Source organism: Pongo pygmaeus, chromosome 14 (genome assembly GCF_028885625.2).
Source record: "Pongo pygmaeus isolate AG05252 chromosome 14, NHGRI_mPonPyg2-v2.0_pri, whole genome shotgun sequence".
Lineage (NCBI taxonomy): Eukaryota > Metazoa > Chordata > Mammalia > Primates > Hominidae > Pongo > Pongo pygmaeus.
This window is the reverse complement of record NC_072387.2, coordinates 32,049,508-32,070,443: the sequence shown is the minus strand read 5'-3', so window position 1 is coordinate 32,070,443 and position 20,936 is coordinate 32,049,508. Positions and strand designations below refer to the sequence as shown.

Sequence of the window (20,936 nt, the reverse complement as noted above, 5' to 3'; positions counted from 1 at the left end):
CACATCTAAAATCTCAAAAATCACAATCCCAAAGTGATTGCTCTTGTTGCCCAGGCTGAAGTGCAATGGTGCGATCTCAGCTCACTGCAACCTCCACCTCCCAGGTTCAAGAGCTTCTCCTGCCTCACCCTCACGAGTAGCTGGGATTACAGGTGTGCACCACCACACCTGATTTATTTTTTGTCTTTTTAGTAAAGACGGGGTTTCACCCTGTTGCTCAGGCTGGTCTCCAACTCCTGACCTCAGATGATCCACCTACTTCAGCTTCCCAAATTGCTGGGATTATAGGCATGAGTCATGGTGCCCGGCCCCTTATTTTATTTATTTATTTTTTTGAATTTTGCTCTGTCACCCAGACTGGATTGTAGTGGCACAATCTCAGCTCACTGAAACCTTTGCCTCCTGGGTTCAAGCAATTCTCTGTCTCAGCCTCCTGAGTAGCTGGAATTACAGGCGTCTGCCACTACGCTGGCTAATTTTGCATTTTTAGTAGAGATGGGGTTTCACCATCTTGGCCAGGCTGGTCTTGAACTCCTGAACTCATAATCCACCCACCTCGGCCTCTCAAAGTGCTGTGATTACAGGCATGAACCATTGTGTCCAACTGCCAGAGGCCTGAGTGAGTTTGGGCACACTCTGTGTGATAGGGCAGAAGAAGGCCTTTGGGAAGTTTAGCTGAGGACAGGGCCTGCAAAGGTGATGGATAGTGGGGGTCTGTCCTGGTCACCAGGCCCTGGGTCCTGCCCACCTGCTTGGTGCTCCCCACCCATCACTCATGATGCTGCCAAGCCCTCTGGGTATTGTGGCCAAATACCCTAGGAGAGAAGCTGATGATGTTTGTTTCTTGAAATGCAGATTTCTTGGACATCCCTGAAAGGTCAATCATGAAAGTCAACTTGGTTTTCTCCCCCATTTGGGTTCAGAATTTAAAGTCCACGCACACAGGCAGTAAGATGATATAGATAAGTGACATCATCACTCTGTTTCAGATGTTAACATGTCTAGGTGGGTTAGGGGTTATGTGAGATCACACAACCTTGTGCCACAAAGTGGAATTCCCAGGCCAGAGGGAGACATTTTCTTGCCATGTTATGATCTTATCATTGAGTTTAAAGGTAATCTTGTTTCATTTTGGATTCTTTCTTATGTTTATATCTTATAAGGGCACTTTGAATTTCCAAGCAAATAATAATTTTGAGTTAGCTTTTAATCATTGACTTCTAGCACAGTTATATGATCAGAAACATGCTGTGTGATTTGATTGCTGTAAAATATATTGAGATTTGCTGGAACAAAATAAGTCAGGTTAATTTTTGTAAATGTACCATGCACGCTTAAAATGAGTGTATCTGCAACATTTGTCCCTGAGATACAGGTTGATGGCCTGATGGCTACATGGATGTGATGGAGATGGTTTACTATTGGGACCTTCCACATCCTGCTGATGTTTTGTTGCTTAGGATATGAATGGCTGAGCGGGGGCTGTAAAACCTAGCACTCTGCTTGGGTATGAGGTTCTTCCTGCCATCCTGCCATCATTTGTTTTTTATGTTTTGTGGCCAAGAGTGACCTTGAGGAATCCTGGGAGCTCAGGAAGGAAGGAGTGCCCAGAAGCAGGGACAGGGAGCTGGTTGGGGAGGACCAGAAATCAGGTTTGTGAAGGTTCCAGAGAGGACCTGTCCTTGGGAGGAGCGTGGGGGGCTGAGATGGGGGAGGGGGCATTGGCATGGTGGGGCACTCATGGGATGTCCATTGTGAGGCCGCACCACCGGCGTCAGGGATTGGTGGAGAGGGAGTATAAAATCCCAGGGTTGCTAAGAGAGGGCCCAGACCGAAGAAGGTTTGGTGGAAAGCAGAACCTTGGTCTCCATCTAACTGCTCCTAAGCCTCACGCTCCCTTGCCCTGCGCGTCCTGTTGCTTCCCTGATTGACCTTCTCCGTGACCTGTAGCTAAACCTTCCACCAGTGCTTGAGAACTTAATTTGAACCGGATCCTTTCCCAGACCCCTTTCTCCTCCTCCTCCTCCTCCTCTTCCACCTCCAGGTGCCCAACAGCCCCCTTCTCCTCCTTTCCCTTCCCTTCCCTCCCCTCCCCTCCCCCTTCCCTCCGCCTCTCCATCCCCTTCCCTCCCCCTGCCCTAAGCCACCCCCGCCTCTGTCCTGGCCGCCTCAGGGCGCCCTGAGAGGACCAGGACATGCCGGTGTGGTGGCTGCTCTTTTGGCTCCTCCTGCTGGGATTTATCAGCCATCACCCCACCTATGTGAGTAGACGCTGGACCCGCGGGGTTTCTTCCTTGTTACCGGGCTGTGTCACGCGGCATGAAATTACACAGCTCAGGCCTGTAATCCCAGTACTTTAGGGGGCCGAGGTGGGCAGATCACTTGAGTCCAGGAGTTGAAGACTAGCCAGGGCATCATAGCGAAACCCCATCTCTACAAAAAATTCCAAAAAAGATTAGTCGGGCCTGGTGGTGCGTACCTGTTATCCCAGTTACTGGAGAGGCTGAGGTGGGAGGATCGCTTGGGCCTAAGAGCTGGAAGTTGCAGTTAGCCGAGATGGCCCCACTGCACTCTTGTCTCAAAAAAACAAAATGAACCAAAACAAAGTGAAATATCTTTTGATTTGTGTCATCTGGTTTGACGCCTTTTTTTTTTTTTTTTTTTAAGACAGAGTCTCACTCTGTCGCCCAGGCTGGAGTGCAGTGGCAAGATCTCGGCGCACTGCAACCTCCGCTTCCGGGGTTCAAGCAATTGTCCTGCCTCAGCCTCCTGAGTAGCTGGGATTACAGGCACAGACCACCACGCCTGGCTAATTTTTGTATTTTTAGTATAGACGGGGTTTCACCATGTTCACCAGGATAGTCTCCATCTCTCGACCTCGTGATCCACCTGCCTCAGTCTCCCAAAGTGCTGGGATTACAGGCGTGAGCCACCGCGCCCGGCCAAGATATATAACCTTAAGTGTAAGTTTACTAACTTTGGAAAGTACGTATCCCAGCATAACCCAACCCCCGTTCAAGATCTACATTATTTTATTTTTATTATTTTTATTTTTATTTTTATATTATTATTATTATTTTTGAGACAGAGTTTCTCCCTTGTTGCCCAGGCTGGAGTGCAATGGCACAATATCTCTTGTTGCCCATTGGAGTGCAGTGGCACAATATCAGGTCACCGCAACCTCTGCTTCCCAGGTTCGAGCAATTCTCCTGCCTCAGCCTCCCGAGTGGCTGGGATTACAGCCGTGTGCCACCACGCCCAGCTAATTTTGTATTTTTACTAGAGATAGGGTTTCTCCATGTTGGTCAGGCTGGTTTTGAACTCCTGACCTCAGGTGATCTACCCGCCTCGGCCTCCCAAAGCGTTGGGATTACAGGCGTAAACCACCGTGCCCAGCCAAGATCTAACTATTATGTCACCCCAGAAAGTGAACTCTCACTCTTCCCGGCCAGTCTCTTTCTTATCATGGGTTAGCTTGTTTATTCTGGAATTTCGCGTATACAGATGCCTGCCATGCCATAGGTACTCTTTTGTGTCTGCCTTATTCTGCTCAACACCATGTTTCTGAATCATTACCATTGTTGTATGGTTCTCTAACTCCATCATTTGCATTTCACACTCGGCATATGCTGAGTTCAACCTGTTGAAGGGCTATCTCTGTTTAATTCACCATCTTGAAAGAAACATTTAAAATTGAGATGTTTTCAAAAATATATAGTTAAATCCTGAGGAATCGAGGTAGAAACGCTATCACAAACTGTCTGAACTTACTCAGGGGAAGTCTTCTTCTTCACTCACATAAGAGTCTAATGGAATTAATATCAACAATCTTAGAGAAATCCCACACTATTCGTGCCATTTTCATGATCTCCATGGTAAGTTTTTTTTTTTTTTGAGATGGAGTCTCACTCTGTCACCCAGGCTGAAGTGCAGTGGTGCAATCTCGGCTCACTGCAACCTCTGACTCCCCGGTTCAAGTGATTCTTCTGCCTCAGCCTCCCGAATAGCTAGAACTATAGGCACGTGCCACCAGGCCCTGCTAATTTTTTGTATTTTTAGTAGAGATGGGGTTTCACCGTGTTAGCCAGGATGGTCTCAATCTCCTGATCTCATGATCCACCCACCTCGGCTTCCCAAATTGCTGGGATTACAAGCATGAGCCACCGCGCCCGGCCCACCTTGTTAATTTTTAAGCACTAAAATTTGATACTTATTTGTGAATGAAGTAATCTCTTCATTGTTTTTTTTTCTTTTTCTTTTTTTTTTTTTTTACTTATGCTGAGCTTTAAATGACAAAGATTCACATAATCCAAGAGGGAAGTATTATTTAGAGGGATTCTTTTATCATGTGATATATAATAAATACATCCAATGTTACACATCAATTTAAAAAACAAGTAAATAACTTTAAAGAAGAGATAACTACTGGCCAGGCCCAGTGGCTCACACCTGTATTCCCAGCACTTTGGGAGGCCGAGGCAGGTAGATCATGAGGTCAGGAGTTGGAGACCAGCCTGGCCAAAATGGTGAAACCCTGTCTCTACTAAAAATACAAAAATTAGCCAAGCACGGTGGCAGGCACCTGTAATCCCAGTTACTCAGTAGGCTGAGGCAGGAGAATCGCTTGAACCTGGGAGGCAGAGGTTGCAGTGACCTGAGATCATGCCACTGCAATCTAGCCTGGGTAACAGAGCAAGACTTTGTCTCAAAACAGAAAAGAAAAGATAAGATAATTACTTTATACTTAGCTTGTCTTACCCATGAGTGATGGGCTGCATGTGGCCCAGGACAGTTTTGAATGCAGTTCAACACAAATTTGTAAACTTTCTTAAAACATTATGAGATTTTGGCCAGGTGCAGTGGCTCTTGCCTGTAATCCCAGCACTTTGGGAGGCTGAGGCAAGCAGATTACCTGAGGTCAGGAGTTTGAGACCACCCTGGCCAACATGGCAAAACCCCATCTCCACAAAAAATACAAAAATTTGCTGAGTGCACTGTCAGGCATCTGTACTCCCAGCTACTCAGGAGGCTGAGGCAGGAGAATCACTTGAACCTGAGAGGCAGAGGTTGCAATGAGCCGAGAGCACGCCACTGCACTCCAGCCTGGGTGACAGAGTGAGACCCCATCTCAAAAACAAACAACAAACAAAAACAAAAGCAAAAAAATGGCCGGGCACGGTGGCTCACACTTGTAATCCCAGCACTTTGGGAGGCCGAGGCAGGCAGATCGCCTGTCAGGAGTTTGAGACCAGCCTGGCCAACATGGTGAAACCTCATCGCTACTAAAAATAAAAAAATTAGTCGGGCATGGTGGCAGAGACCTGTAATCTCAGCTACTCAGGAGGCTGAGGGAGGAGAATGGCTTGAGCCCAGGAGCTGGAGGTTGCAGTGAGCCGAGATTGCACCACTGCATTCCAGCCTGGACGACTGAGTGGAGTGGAACACTGTCTCCAAAAAAAGGGAGCTTTTTTTTAGATCATCAGCTATTGTTAGTGTTAGTGTATGTTATGTGTGGCTCAAGACAACTTTGCTTCTTTTAATATAGCCAGGGAAGCCAAAAGATTGGATATCCCTGCTTCATACCAAGAAAGATGACACCCCACATTTGCAATGCCTAAAAACACTACCAGCCATCTGAAAAACACGAGACTTCTAACTTCTGTTCTTTTTTGTAGCAATGGAATCCCACGGTGATATCTGAGGGATGTGGTTACCTTTTGGAGGAGGTTGACGGTTTCTAAGGATGATTCTTTCTGAGTGAAATATTGTCAGTGTCATTGACCTTTTCATTATTTCAACTATTATTATTCCAGGTTATCAATTCTCCACCTGATCATTTTCATCCTGGGACTGACTTTTGTGGAATTCCTTGGATAGTTATCATTATTGTGTTTCTGGGAATTTCTACACTTGCTATTTTCCTCTGGAAAACTAGCCTTTGTGTGAGTATACTAACTTTCTGTAGAGGTATACTTGTAATCACAAATAAGAAGAAATTATTTAAAACAATTCACGTTTCTGGACTTCATTATGAATATGTGGTTTTACCCAAAAAATCAGGGAAATGATTTATTAGCATAAGAATTATGAAAATATCTGCCATTTACATTATGAAAATTAAATAGGTTGGTGTTTGTTTAATAAAATGTCAACAGACCTTTTGGTCAAAAATAACTTTTTTTAACCTTAGTGTTATTTATCAGAAATGGAGTATGAGGTTTCATCACTTAAGTAGGAAATTCTTTCTAAACTCTTCTGCTCTATAGTTCTACCATATGGGTGGAAGGAAAGCTTCCAGTCTCCTCTCTGAAGATTCACTGCAGAAATGAGCTGACAACAGACAGCTTAACAGGAGAAGAAAAACATAGAACAGGCATAAACATGGGAACCAGCTGAAAAATGAGACTGCTAGAAGGGCTGGATGGTTGATGCTTAAAGAGCACCCTCTTCTGAGGGAAGAGGGAGATAGATGGAGATGTAGGCCATTTAGAGGGGCAGCAAATGATTTTTAGGGGAAATGGAAGAGCTCAAGGAACAAACAATTGGCCTGAGACAAAGTTCCTCTGAGGTCATAGGGATGAGGTGACAAACTGCCAGAAGGTGAAGGGCAGAACTGCACTGCATCTCATGATGCAGAGAAAGCCCCAGAGAATCTCTTAGAACTGCCCTCCAGAGAATCAATGAAAAGTGTGTCTGGGCAGGGTAATTTTGAATGACATCATTCAAAGTGCATGTTCCCAGTTGCAACTGGGGAGAGATCAGTATGTCAAAAGTCTGTACTTGGTAAGAATTTGGCTGCTAAGTTGTGCCATAATTTGTCTTTTGAGCCTTTTTTCCATTGGGTAAGTTGAGCTCTACATTTTCTCTTGCCATTCATGGCAGTAAAAGTGTGGTTGTCTGGGGGCTGAACCTCCTTCTGAACAATGATCCAAGATAAAAGTACTAATACCACAATGCTTTTTTATATTCAAGGGAAGAGGAAGTATGTTTCAGTTTTACCACCTAGATAATTACACGTCATTTGGCACTGCCTTTCAAGATATGTAGAAAACAGAAAATATATGAGTTATGAAGATATCGAGGAACATTTAACATTCTCTATGCCACTTAGTCCTGAAGAGAGAATTTTTGGTATAAATTGGAGGAAGATTTTTTTTTTTCCCCAGCCCCGAGACGAGTCTCCCTGTGTTGCCCAGGCTGGAGTATAATGGTGTGATCTTGGCTCACTGCAACCTCCACCTCCTGGCTTCAAGTGATTCCCCTGCCTCAGCCTCTCAAGTAGCTGGGATTACAGGTGCCCACCACCATGCCCAGCTAATTTTTGTATTTTTAGTAGAGTCGGGGTTTTACCATGTTGGCCAGGCTAGTCTCAAAACCCGACCTCAAATGATCCGCCTGCCTCAGCCTCCCAAAGTGCTGGGATTACAAGCGTGAGCCAAAACGTGAGCCGGGGGAAGTTTTTAAATTTACCACTTTTTAAAAATTCTATTTAGGAAAGTTCAGTTGAGCTGTTGGACTTGGACAACTTCACACCTTCTCATCTTTGTCCTTATCATCTAGTCATCTATACCACTACCTCCTAAGCAGGGACATCATGGGTGCCATGAAGCATTCATGCATGATGGCATTTCCTTGCTTCTCATTTCTTCATGTGTTTGACATTCCTCCTAGCTCCAAACTGGGCCAGCTACCTTTCCTATGAAATCTAGCAGTAGCTGTGGGATAGATGTGGTTGCTTTTTCATCTTTTTAGATTACCCATGCTTCTCTCGAAATCCTAGTACATGTTTTGTTTTTTATCCTATGTGCAGAAATCAGAAAAGAACAAATTCTGCAAAGAATTTGAAAGATATTATTTCAGGCCAGGTGTGGTGGCTCATGCCTGTAATCCCAGCACTTTGGGAGGCTGAGGCAGGTGGATCACTTGAGGTCAAGAGTTCAAGACCAGATGGGCCAACATGGTGAAACCCCATCTCTACTAAAAAGACAAAAATTAGCCAGGCATGGTAGCGGGCACCCGTAATCCCAGCTACTTGGGAGGCTGAGGCACAAGAACCGCTTGAATCTGGGAGGTGGAGGTTGCCGTGAGCCAAGGTAGCGCCACTGCACTTCAGCATGGGTGAGAGTGACACTCCGTCTCCAAAAAAAAAAAAAAGTTATTTCAATGACTACCTCAGGAGATTCATAGGTATCTGACCCACATCTGAGATGGGATTTGCATTGCATTTTAGCTATGATGAGAACAAATATTTAATATCTTAGAAGATTAAAAGCATACTGTCTTAATACGGAAATCTTGGTGGGAATTCAGTCATTAGTGAGAATGTTTTGCGTTAGGTTCAAACCAGCCTCAATGAAGCTGATGTGAGGGAAGGGAAAGTGGACTCTGAGTAGAGCAGGGATAGAAGGAAGATGCTCCAGTGCAGATCAGGAAGGAGCAGAGGGTGAAATGTTACAAATTCTAGAACTCGGAGAGCTGAAGGTAATTACTTCTTTTTCAAGTTGTGAAACATGTTAACCTGTGGTAAAATACTTATAACATGATAATTACCATCTAACCGTGTTGAAGTGTACAGTTCAGTTGTGTGAAGTATATTCTTTTTTTTTGAGACGGAGTCTGACTCTGTCACCAGGCTGGAGTGCAGTGGTGTGATCTCAGCTCACTGCAACCTCTGCCTCCCGGGTTCAAGCAGTTCTCCTGCCTCAGACTCCCGAGTAGCTAGGACTACAGGCATGCACCACCATGCTCAGCTAATTTTTGCATTTTTAGTAGAGACGGGGTTTCACCATGTTGGCCAGGATGGTCACCATCTCTTGACCTTGTGATTCACCTGCCTCGGCCTCCCAAAGTGCTGGGATTACAGGCGTGAGCTACCGCACCTGGCCTATTTTTTTTTTTTTTTTGAGACAGAGTTTCAATCTTGTTGCCCAGGTTGGAGTGCAATGGCACAATCTCAGCTCACTACAACATTTTCCTCCTGGGTTCAAGTGATTCTCCTGTCTTAGCCTCCCGACTAGTTGGGATTACAGGCACGCACCACCTCTTCGTGATCTCGGCTCACTGCAACCTCCCCCTCCCGGCTTCAAATGGTTCTCTGCCTCAGCCTCCCGAGTAGCTCGGATTACAGGCGCCCGCTGCCATGCCCGGCTAATTTTGGTATTTTTAGTAGAGACGGGGTTTCACCATCTTGGCCAGGCTGGTCTTGAACTCCTGACTCCGTGATCCACCCGCCTCGGCCTCCCAAAGTGCTGGGATTATAGGCATGAGCCAGCGTGCCCAGCCATCATTCTTAAATTATTATTTCCTAGGTGTCTTTCCTCAAGACTGTCTTAAAGTCGCAAAATGTACATGACGGATCCACAGATGTACAGCGGAAAGCCTGGAGGTCCAATAGCCGTAGCCAGGAAGGTATGGCTCTGTTGGAGTCCCCATAGTGTGGAAATGAGTTTGCCCTGGAAAGGGAAAGAACAGCTTCTTGCCCTCAGGTTTCTCACCTTCTCCTCTCCTCACTGTCACCAAGGGCCAAGGTCCATTTGTATGCACACAAAGAAAAGGGTTTCTTCCTTTCCAGGAATTAAAATTGGCCTGGAAGACCTCTTTACTTCACAGAGACATATGGAAGCCAAAGTTCGAGCTGAAGTCCATAAGGTGACAAGGAAGGTCAACAGTCATTACAAAATCAATGGACATAGGAAGACTGCCAAAAAAAAGTAAGATGTGCCTTGACACAAATACTGCTTTATGAACCGTGTGCCAATCAAAGTAGACAACTGTAAAGTCCTTGAGAATATTTTCTACAATATTTGTGGCAAATTTAGTGGGTTCAAAATTGAGTTTGTCCTTTCTGCTTGATTAGTTTAATCTGTATAATTCCTTTCCCTTCCTACATTCTTGTTTGTAATTTTTTCGGGGGAAGAGGAGGTGCTAGTACTGGCATTGGTTTTCCTCTTTTTTTTTTTTTCTTGAGACGGAGCTTTGCTCTTGTTGCCCAGGCTGTCGTGCAATGGCACAATCTCAGCTCACTGCCTTTTGGGTTCAAGCAATTCTCCTGCCTCAGCCTCCCAAGTAGCTGGGATTACAGGAGCCCACCACCACACCCAGCTAATTTTTGTATTTTTACTAGAGATGGGGTTTCGCCATGTTGTTCAGGCTGGTCTTGAACTTCTGACCTCAGGTGATCCACCTGCCTCAGCCTCCCAAAGTGCTGGGATTAGAGGTGTGAGCCACCACACCCAGCCTTTTTTTTTTTTTTTTAAATTTTGAGATAGAGTCTCGCTCTGTTGCCCAGGCTGGAGTGCTATGGCGCAATCTTGGCTCACTGCAACCTCTGCCTCTCAGGTTGAAGCAATTCTGCCTCAGCCTCCCAAGTAGCTTGGATTACAGGTGTGTGCCACCACACTCAGCCAATTTTTTTTTGTTGTTTTTGAGACAGAGTCTCACTCTTTCACCAGGCTAGAGTGCAGTGGGGTGATCTTGGCTCACTGCAACCTCCGCCTCCCAGGTTCAAGCGATTCTTATCCCTCAGCCTCTTGAGTAGCTGGGACTACAGGCATATGCCACCATGCCTGGATAATTTTTGTATTTTTAGTAGAGGCGGGGTTTCACCATATTGGCCAGGCTTGTCTAGAACTCCTGACGTCATGATCCACACACCTCTGCCTCCCAATGTGCTGGGATTACAGGCGTGAGCCACTGTGCCCAGCCCAATTTTTGTATTTTTAGTAGAGACAGGGGTTCACCATGTTGGCCAGGCTAGTCTTGAACTCCGGACCTCAGGTGATCCGCCTGCCTCAGCCTCCCAGCGTGAACCACCGCACCCAGCCTGGATTGTTGAATTCAATGCTTGGGTCACCTCCAGATTCATTTTCACAGTCTTTCACGTTTTGGTCATATTACATTGTATTTTGCTGCCATATGACTGATCTTTTTTTTGTTAAATGTGAGATACTTGTTAAAAAATATTTAGCAATGAATTGAGACCTAGTAGCATGTTATCTTGCTGCAGAAGAGATGGGAGTCTACTTCTGGGGGATGGTCAGGGGTCCTCCATACAGGCTGCAATTGAGGTCGTCAGTGCAGGCTCAGTCCCTACAAAGGCCAGGTATTTCCTATCCATCTCTGTTCTGATGTGTGACTCTTCTGGGTCTCAACCAGAGCCAGTGGACTTCAGTACGGGTCGCTTTCATTGGCAGACCCTCAATCCACTTGTTTTTCATCTAATCACATGCATGTGTGCAAAAGCTGCTCTGCTTCTTTGCATCTCAGTAGTCCCTTCTGGAATTCAGCAATGAAACTCAGGGAAATGGGTTCCAAATGCGAGGATGTCTTTCGTCCTGGGTTTCCTTCTTCTCCATCTTGACCTCATGTCTGTTTACTGCCATGTTAGCAATTTGATGTATTCAATCATGGGTTTTATATTCTGTTTGGTGTCCCCCATTGTTCTCATCGGAGATCAGAAGTTTCAGATGCACTTATGCCAACTCAAGATTAGAATGCTTCCTTAGCTTCCCTCCAGAGTTAGGTTTTGTGTTTGTAGTTCCCAAGTGCACAGCAGGAGTAGTGAGGTCCTCACTGGCTTCTCATTTGCATTAATCTGTGAGCTCATTTAGTGTGGGGACAGGACCCTGCTCCCATTGCATTCTCAGCACCTCACCACACACTCCTTGTTTGAGGCCACTCCAGACAGCATGTGCTGAAGGATGCCCTGTGGTCAGAAACAAGTTCATTAACTTTCTCTTTGAAGTGTTTTTGTCCCTGATTCCTAGCGTTCTGGGAATTTTACACATCCTTCCTATAAAACCAAGTATCAGGTGAGGTCCTTAGGATCAGGACCATGAATCAAGTGGTGTGAGGGCAACACAGCAAACTTAACTTTTTAGGCCATTTCCTTTTTCTGCCCTCACTCTCTGTGAACTGAACCTTGTTAAAAGTCAGTCAACACCAGGGTGGATGGTTTGCAGTTGTCATCTATTTTCAGGACATAACACTCTGACTTAGGAACCATTCCGATCATTTCTAATTCAATAGATGCGCCCAGCATTCAGATTGCCTTTTCTCTCAACCAGGATCTTTAAAGACGACGACAAGAGTTCCAGTCCTGAATCATGGCAAAGTGCAGTAGTGAACTGCAGGGTTAATGACACCATATTCTGGAAGGATCTCTCTATGGCTGATGGTCTCAGTTCCGGCATCAGCCTCTGACTGAGAATCAAGTCTCCCACAGGAGGAGTCAGATGAGGAGCAATCCTCTGCTTCTGATGGAGTTAGTTGTGATGAGTTGGTGAGGTCTGGTTTTTCACACTAAACTAAAATGAGGTTTCACTGTGTCAAGCACAAGACTGACCCCAGAGACACACATAGTGCACCTCACAGAAGCTTTTAATAGTCTTTATTTACTAAAGAATAGGACTAACTATAAAACTATGAAGATGAGCTGGAAATGACAGGTGACTTGCCAGCAGGCCAGAGTGTGATTTTTCTTTGTCCCTCAATGGGAGGTGTCAATTCTCCCTTTGATTATGAGAATCAGTTGGTTCATTTATGGGAAGGTTGCAGGGGGGATCTTTGAATCACAGCCTTCGGATGCCAGAAGGGCAGAGGGAATCCCACATGGGCTGGTGGATCTTGTGTGTGCATTTCCCTCCCTTCTAATCTCAGGAAACAAAACATGAAAGAATGTGAGCAAGCAGAAAACGAGAGGCAGCTATCAGAGGCAGAGGAGAATGGGAAATTGGATATGAAAGAAATACATACCTACCTTGAGTTCAGAAACTGAACCCCACCCTCTTGGGAAACCCCCCCTCTTGGGAAACCCCCATTGGAATGTTGTTTTTAACCTTTGTACAATGTTTAGACCCAGTAAATGCAGAAATAGAAACAAATGGTCAGAGGACATATCCAGAGAGAGAGAGACAGAGTTGACAAAACAGAAAACAAAGTACCTTAAGATTTACCAGTGACCAAAAGATGTGAAGTAGCAAAACGTCTCCTGACCCCATTGCCAGCTAGACTGTGTGGAAACTCGGTTACCAGCCATTCTAGGGGTGGAGTGAGTTGTTGTCATCCTTAGGAAAGTGTGTTGTTGTAGGATCAACCACATCCTTCAAAAGGACTATGCCTGTTTATAAGCCCAGCTGTTTCTGCCCTGTGAAACACGGCAAGGATATTAATACAAAGAGAATAGAGCTTTATGATAAAAGATGCTCAATGAAGGATGAATTAGGGATATACTGAGAATGGGGAAGGAAATTGTCAACTCAGAAGTCAGCAGGCAGTAAGCAAAAGAGGAGGAATCAATACAGCAACAGTTTGGATCAGACTGTACTGTTTTTGTTTTTGTTTTTGTTATTTTTTCTGAGGTGGAGTCTCGCTCTGTCACCCAGCCTGGAGTGCAATGACGTGATCTTGGCTCACTGTAACCTCCGCCTCCCAGGTTCAAGTGATTCCCCTGCCTCAGCCTCCCGAGTAGCTGGGATTACAGGTGCCTGCCACCATGCCCGGCTAATTTTTTGTATTTTTAGTAGAGATGGGGTTTCACTGTATTAGCCACAATGTTCTCAATCTCCTGACCTCATGATCCACCCGCCTCGGCCTCCCAGAGTGCTGGGATTACAGGCGTCAGCCACCGCGACCGTCTCAGACTGTACTCTTATAGCCATCTGAAATACGTTTTCTAGGTATAGATAGATTGTGTAAGGGTACAGTTGTGAGGATAACAGAAACATGGCAGATTATTTAAAATCATCCTGAAAGTGGTGCTTTATCTGATGAAAGTGATTGTAATCCATAGGAAACTGTTTCAACGCATGCAAGAGTTGCGGCGGCGGGCACAGGACTACTACAGATGCAAAGTAAGGAGCTTCCTCCCCGCAGTTGCGCGATAGTTCAGTGCTGATGCAGATGATGCCATGGCCCTTAGACTCTCAACATTCAATTTCTCATGTGTTGGCTTTTTCAGATCACCCCTTCTGCAAGAAAGCCTCTTGCCAACTCAGTAAGTTTGTTTGTTTTCCTTGCTTTTGGACATAGTCTGCCAGGTCAGGACATGGATGTATTTTTCTCCCCACAGCTCTGTGCTCAAGCCTTGCAAAGGGGGAAGGCAGAGAGGAAGGCTGCCTACAAGCAGCACAGGTAGGTCATTGTGATGGACATTTTAAAGGATGTTTTTGTTTTGAGATAAAGCTTTGAGCATCTAGTAAAGAACTTGGTGTTTTAATTCTTCAAGTCAATTCTTTCTCTGTCTTCTAGGTGTCAAATGAGGCAAAAGCAGAGAGTGCCAGAGAGACACATGAGTCAGGAGCCAGTCCAGGGACGACCGGGCCTAGAGAACCCTTTCTCGATGGGTAGGAGCTTGCTGTGAAGGCAGCCGCTTAATTTCTGCTGCACAATTCACACACCTTGCTTCTCCTTTTGGGGATGAGGGCTCGGGTGGGGTGATTGTTATGTTTCCTGGAAACAATTCCAAGCACTTATAAAGAGAACAGTTGTCTCGCTGGGTGGCAGGACCCTATTTTTCTCAGGTGCCCGAGCTGAATGGCTCTTGGCTAGTCCCCTGTGAATGGTGGAGCTCAGGCCGCTCCACTGACTGTGGACGTTGCCCCAACCTGATGTCTTGGTTACTTTTAATTGAGGAGATGAGCCTAGAAGGCAGATGGGCCAGCTCCCGTTTCCACCTTGACTCAGTGTGAAGGATTTATTTTTCTTTCACTTGAGAAAACAACAATAGCACTTTAGAATGGGAGCCACATGTCCTGATGAGAGCAGAGGTTTTCTGGCCGTGTCTTCATGGATCAATATTGTAGCTTGAGATCTGCTTTAAGAAAAGAAGCATTTATTTACATTTTGGAACTTCCTTCATTCTTTTTGTTTAAGTTGTTTATTGTCAACTATATAACTCCATTAGTAAGTTAAATTTCTATGTAATCCTACTCCTCTAACATTTGAAGTGTAACCCTAAAACTTTCCAGTTAATTTCTGTAGCTCTAACCTTTTCTCATGACTGTTCATCTCTTTATGTCCATTTCTGTTCATAAGTATTGATAATACCTGGCCAGGTATGAAAGTTAGATTAACTATGAATCCACAGAATTTTAAGTGTCCCTATGGCTTGAAGAAGAGGAGCAGTGCTGTTCCTGTCCAGGGTTTATTGATATTCTTCCAACCATGGCTGTTCCTATTTTAATTTTGAGTCTGTGCTCACATGATGAGTGATTTCCTCTGATATGTACTGATTTAGAGCTCATTTCCAGCTGGTTAGAGCCCGACCTGTTCACAGCCTGTTGAGAGTTAAGAATACCCCTGGACCAGGGCTCTGTGGTATCTTCCTCAAGGATGAGGCTCCAGAGGGCTCCAGAGTCCTCTGAGGCATGTGGTCAATAAACCCTGTGCCTCTGGTAAGGGACCTGTGTGGCAGAGAGTGAGATGGCAGCGGAGGGTGTGGAGGGTTTCTTATTCTGCACAGAACATGCAAGCCAGATTTAGCCCCATTCCCTTCTCTGGCCCTTAGCAGATTCAGGACCTCATTCGGTTCCCATGAGGAACAGCAACGGCGTCCCAGCTGAAAACACAGAGAAGACAAAGGTAAATGCTGGGGACGTTTTCACTCTTCTTATATCAGGACACTTTGGTCTTTTCCGACAACGCCCTCTCCTGGCCTGGCCTCTGCTCTGTGGGTTCTGTGGTGTCTTTTCTGTCTCGACTTCTTGAGAAGCAAAATCTTCTCCATGAGCTTTCAGGCTTCTCCATTCCCAGCTGATCATCGTTGGTGGCACCTCCAGAATCCATAAAAGCTCAGGGACCGAGGGCTGAAGGGCTTTTACTGTTCTGTTTCCAGAAATAACACGAGGAGGCACCACTGACCTCCAGTACTGTAGGTCTCATGGCGCGGTGAACTCTGACTGATCCACCTTACCCAAGATGTTGTGGGGTCTCATTTCCGAAATATGTGGGATTTTCTTTTGCTGTGATTTTGTTTGCATTCTGCTATAATGTAGGTGATTAACGTTTGAAATATCTGCTGTATTCCCAGAAGTGAAAATAGTGAAAACGCATTAATCTAACATTAATTTGTGCTTTGTGCAATTTTGAATGCTCTTTGACAAGGCCAATTCCATAGTTCATCACAGTCCCATCCCTGTTGGTAACCGTGTTGTGCAAAAACACCTTCATACCCACCCAATGGGGCCCCTGATCTAATATTCTAAGTGTCAGAGGTTCCATATTTGTAATAGCAAATAGGCCCTGACTGTAAATTAGTGAAGAGCGAATGTAACTTATTACCTACAGGGACAATTCCAAATGAAGGCCTTAAATGATGCTCAGCTAAGCTGGTTCTTCTGTGGCCTCTGTACCTTGAAAAGCTGCCGAGTCCTATGATTACACATGATGGGACTTGTACACTGGAAGTGAAACACAGTTTTAAAACTTGCTTTGTTTAGAATTCTCACCTCATTTTTCCATGGACAAAAGTATTCTTTATGTCCTAGTGCACTTACAATTTGGTATTACCTGGGAGTGAAAAGAAATATTACAGCCATGTCTAACTGACTTCTTGAGGTAAGATTGTTCTGTCAGAAATCCCTCTCCCAGTTCCCCTGAAGCTCTTCAGGAATCCACATCTCTCCAGAGCTCTTTGTTCTCATGGGTGGCACCTCCAGAGTGAAGAAGATCCTTTGTCAAGAAGGGAAACAGAGGGGAAATGAGAGGGTCCCGCAGGCAGAGCTGGAATCTACTTCCACTCTGCCTCTTGCAAGCTGTGTGACCCTGGGCACAATTTCTCCTTCCTCTGGAAACCTCTGTTTTCTTAGATTTGGAGCAGGGTGGTCACACTGACCTTGCAGAGTTCTGAGAATCAGAGACAGAACATAAAAGGCCTGGAAAACATTCTCCAAAAAGAAGCTGCAACATGTGTGGACAATGGGCTTTTCATGCCTCTCTTACTCTCTGTTGACCTGGTGCAAGAAACATGCTCTGGTGATGGCTGTGAGGGAGGAATGAGGATAGACATAGACACTCCTGTGTCTCAAACATGCTTCTTTGTTAATCTGTTATGAATCTGTCATGACTCTGTCTTCCCTGGGGCAGGACCCCAGCCTGCCTACATTTGCAAACAGACACAGTGGCATGTGGAGACAACAGTGTGTCCCAATGACTTTTCTTTACTCCCCAGCTGTGGGCAGTACGCAGTGGAAGGGTGATATTATGACACTGATACTGCTATTTTGAAACCTGGAGGGTGGAAAGGTGCAAAAATCTATCACAAGCAACAGAAGGTGCAGCCTGTGTTGGTGGCGGTAATTTTGTCCATCAAATGAATATGTGTGAAAACATTTCCTCCTTTGGCCCTACAGGTCAGGATGGTGGCAGTGGAGCACCATCATTCCTCAGGATTGCCCTACTGGCCCTACCTCCCGGCTGAAACTTTAAGAAAAAGGATGGGCCGCAAGCCACCTCCTCCTATGCAGTGTGATCTGAGAGGTCAACCACGTCCATCAGTTAAACGATGTCTGAGACCGCTGACTCTTTCTCGACTACAGTGTCCACTAGGACCTCAACCACATTCTACAACTGATGATTTTCTGAGAAGAGAGACACCTCAACACGAGTGTGCCCTGGGACCTGATCCACTTCCTCGAGCTGATGATTTTCCGAGACTCAAGACACCTCCCGAAGGTCTTTTCATACCAATTTCCCCTTCTCCAGTTGATGATTCTCTGAGCCTCAAGACACCTCCCGAGTGTCTTCTGGTACCCCTTCCACCTTCTCCAGTTGATGATTTTCTCACACCACAGGCACCTCCCATCAAGCGTCGTTGCCTGGGACCTGTAGCATTTCCTCGAGCTGATGATTTTAGGAGAACCAAGGAACCTCCCGACTGTTTTTTCATACCACTTCCACCTTCTCCAGTTGATGATTCTCTGAGCCTCAAGACACCTCCCGAGTGTCTTCTGGTACCCCTTCCACCTCCAGTTGATGATTTTCTCACACCACAGGCACCTCCCATCAAGCATCGTCGCCTGGGACCTGTAGCATTTCCTCGAGCTGATGATTTTAGGAGACCCAAGGAACCTCTTGACTGTTTTTTTGCACGCCTTCCACCTTCTCCAGTTGACGATTCTCTGAGCCTGAAGACACCTCCCGAGTGTCTTCTGGTACCCCTTCCACCTTCTCCAGTTGATGATTTTCTCACACCACAGGCACCTCCCATCAAGCGTCATCGCCTGGGACCTGTAGCATTTCCTCGAGCTGATGATTTTAGGAGACCCAAGGAACCTCCTGACTGTTTTTTTGCACGCCTTCCACCTTCTCCAGTTGATGATTCTCTGAGCCTGAAGACACCTCCCGAGTGTCTTCTGGTACCCCTTCCACCTTCTCCAGTTAATGATTTTCTCACACCACAGGCACCTCCCATCAAGCGTCGTCGCCTGGGACCTGTAGCATTTCCTCGAGCTGATGATTTTAGGAGACCCAAGGAACCTCCTGACTGTTGTTTTGCACGCCTTCCACCTTCTCCAGTTGATGATTCTCTGAGCCTGAAAACACCTCCCGAGTGTCTTCTGGTACCCCTTCCACCTTCTCCAGTTGATGATTTTCTCACACCACAGGCACCTCCCATCAAGCGTCATCGCCTGGGACCTGTAGCATTTCCTCGAGCTGATGATTTTAGGAGACTCAAGGAACCTCCTGACTGTTTTTTTGCACGCCTTCCACCTTCTCCAGTTGATGATTCTCTGAGCCTGAAGACACCTCCCGAGTGTCTTCTGGTACCCCTTCCACCTCCAGTTGATGATTTTCTCACACCACAGGCACCGCCCATCAAGCGTCGTTGCCTGGGACCTGTAGCATTTCCTTGAGCTGATGATTTTAGGAGACCCAAGGAACCTCCCGAGTGTCTTTCCGCACCCCTTCCACCTTCTCCAGTTGATGATTCTCTGAGCCTGAAAACACCTCCCGAGTGTCTTCTGGTACCCCTTCCACCTTCTCCAGTTGATGATTTTCTCACACCACAGGCACCTCCCATCGAGCGTCGCCTGGGACCTGTAGCATTTCCTCGAGCTGATGATTTTAGGAGACCCAAGGAACCTCCCAACTGTTTTTTCGTACCACTTCCACCTTCTCCAGTTGATGATTCTCTCAGCCTCAAGATACCTCCCGAGTGTCTTCTGGTACCCCTTCCACCTTCTGCAGTTGATGATTTTCTGAGACCACAAACACCTCCCGTCCAGTGTCACCTGAGACCTGTACCATTTCATCGAGCTGATGATATCAGGAGACTCAAGAAACCTCCTGACTGTTTTGACTGTTTTTTGTTTTGTTTTGTGTTTTTTTGTTTTTTGTTTTATTCTGTGGCAGGAAGGGGCCTGGTGTGTTGATTCAATTTATTGATCATTTTTACAACACATAAATTCATTTAAGTATTGATTGTGCACCTATCATATGATACGCATTTTTTCATCACTCCCCCACTCCCAGAACCCTAAGCTTTTCTCACTGTTAGAACTCCTAGTTTATTTGTATTTCAGTCACTTTGACTATAAACTCCTTGAGTGTAGGTGCTTAGATTTTTTTCACTGCTTAGCTCCCAATGCCTGTATAGAGTAAGCTCTTTTTTTTTTTTTCTTTTTGTACCAAATGCCCAATGGCCAATTTATTCTGTTTCAATAACTAGGCATCATTTTCAAAGGGCCATATACTGACAACAGACTGCCCAGAAATTATCTCCCTATGTAGGAAAACTACAGAAGACAAGTTCTTAGATTTTTAATGCCCAATACAGTAGCCATTAATGACAGGTGACTACCGAGCCTTGAAATGCGATAGTCCAAATTGAGATGTGCTATAAGCTTAAATTACACACCACGTTTCAAAGCCATAAGACCAAAAACTGTAAAATAGTCTAGTAATTTTATATTTATTATATATTGAAATGATATTTGGTATTTTAGATATATTGAGTTAAATAAAAGTTAAATTCACCTGTTTGGTTTTTTACTTTTAAAATGTGAATTCCAGAAAAATTTTTTTTTTTTATGAAGTATTTATTGATGATTCTTGGGTGTTTCTCGGAGAGGGGGATGTGGCAGGGTCAGAGGATGATAGTGGAGAGAAGGTCAGGAGATAAACACATGAACAAAGGTCTCTGGTTTTCCTAGGCAGAGGTCCCTGCGGCCTTCTGCAGTGTTTGTGTCCCTGGGTACTTGAGATTAGGGAGTGGTGATGACTCTTAAAGAGCATGCTGCCTTCAAGCATCTGTTTAACAGAGCACAACTTGCACCGCCCTTAATCCATTTAACCCTCAGTTGACACAGCACATGTTTCAGAGAGCAGGGGGCTGGGGGAAAGGCCATAGATCAACAGCATCCCAAGGCAGAAGAATTTCTCCTAGTCAGAACAAAATGGAGTCTCCTATGCCCACCTCTTTCTACACAGACACAGCAACAATCTGATCTCTCCTTCCTTTCCCCACACTTCCCCCCCTTCTTTTCAACAAAACCGCCATCGTCCTCATGGCCCGCTCCCGATGGTCGCTGTCTGTCTCTTCGGAGCTGTTGGGTACACCTCCCAGATAGGGTGGCTGGGCAGAGGCGCTCCTCACCTCCCAGACAGGGCGGCCGGGCAGAGGGGCTCCTCACTTCCCAGACGGGGAGGCCGGGCAGAGGCGCTCCTCACATCCCAGACAATGGGTGGCCGCGTAGAGGCGCTCCTCACATCCCAGACGGGGCGGCCGGGCAGAGGCGCTCCTCATATCCCAGATGATGGGTGGCCGGGTAGAGGAACTCCTCACATCCCAGACGGGGCAGCCGGGCAGAGGCGCTCCTCACATCCCAGACGATGGGTGGCTGAGTAGAGGCGCTCCTCACATCCCAGACAGGGCGGCCAGGCAGAGGCGCTCCTCACTTCCCAGACGGGGCGGCCGGGCAGAGACGCTCCTCACTTCC

The 20,936-nt window shown here is 45.9% G+C and overlaps 3 protein-coding genes across 6 annotated transcripts in view; 1 reads left to right on the top strand and 2 right to left on the bottom strand.

Annotated features, from left to right (window-relative positions):
- LOC129011210 (uncharacterized) overlaps positions 1-19,975 on the top strand; it is a 49,695-nt gene extending 29,720 nt beyond the window's left edge. The window contains exons 11-20 of one of the 4 annotated variants that reach the window (XM_063650639.1): positions 1,565-1,652; positions 5,814-5,942; positions 9,309-9,408; positions 9,572-9,710; positions 13,790-13,850; positions 13,958-13,993; positions 14,069-14,130; positions 14,248-14,342; positions 15,509-15,579; positions 17,349-19,975. In XM_063650639.1, coding sequence (XP_063506709.1) covers positions 1,565-1,652; positions 5,814-5,942; positions 9,309-9,408; positions 9,572-9,710; positions 13,790-13,850; positions 13,958-13,993; positions 14,069-14,130; positions 14,248-14,342; positions 15,509-15,579; positions 17,349-18,851 — 2,284 coding nt within the window. In that variant the 3' untranslated portion in view covers positions 18,852-19,975. Of the gene's footprint in view, positions 1-1,564; positions 1,653-5,813; positions 5,943-9,308; positions 9,409-9,571; positions 9,711-13,789; positions 13,851-13,957; positions 14,131-14,247; positions 14,343-15,505; positions 15,580-17,348 lie in introns of all 4 variants that reach the window. The other 3 variants (XM_063650638.1, XM_063650637.1, XM_063650636.1) reach the window with 3 other exon arrangements.
- LOC129011217 (phosphatidylinositol 3,4,5-trisphosphate 3-phosphatase TPTE2-like) overlaps positions 1-20,936 on the bottom strand; it is a 716,449-nt gene that overhangs the window by 225,303 nt on the left and 470,210 nt on the right. The gene's annotated exons all lie outside the window — the stretch shown is intronic.
- The window catches only part of LOC134738007 (mitochondrial intermediate peptidase-like), a 163,218-nt gene that overhangs the window by 43,866 nt on the left and 98,416 nt on the right, over positions 1-20,936 (bottom strand). The window lies entirely within an intron of this gene.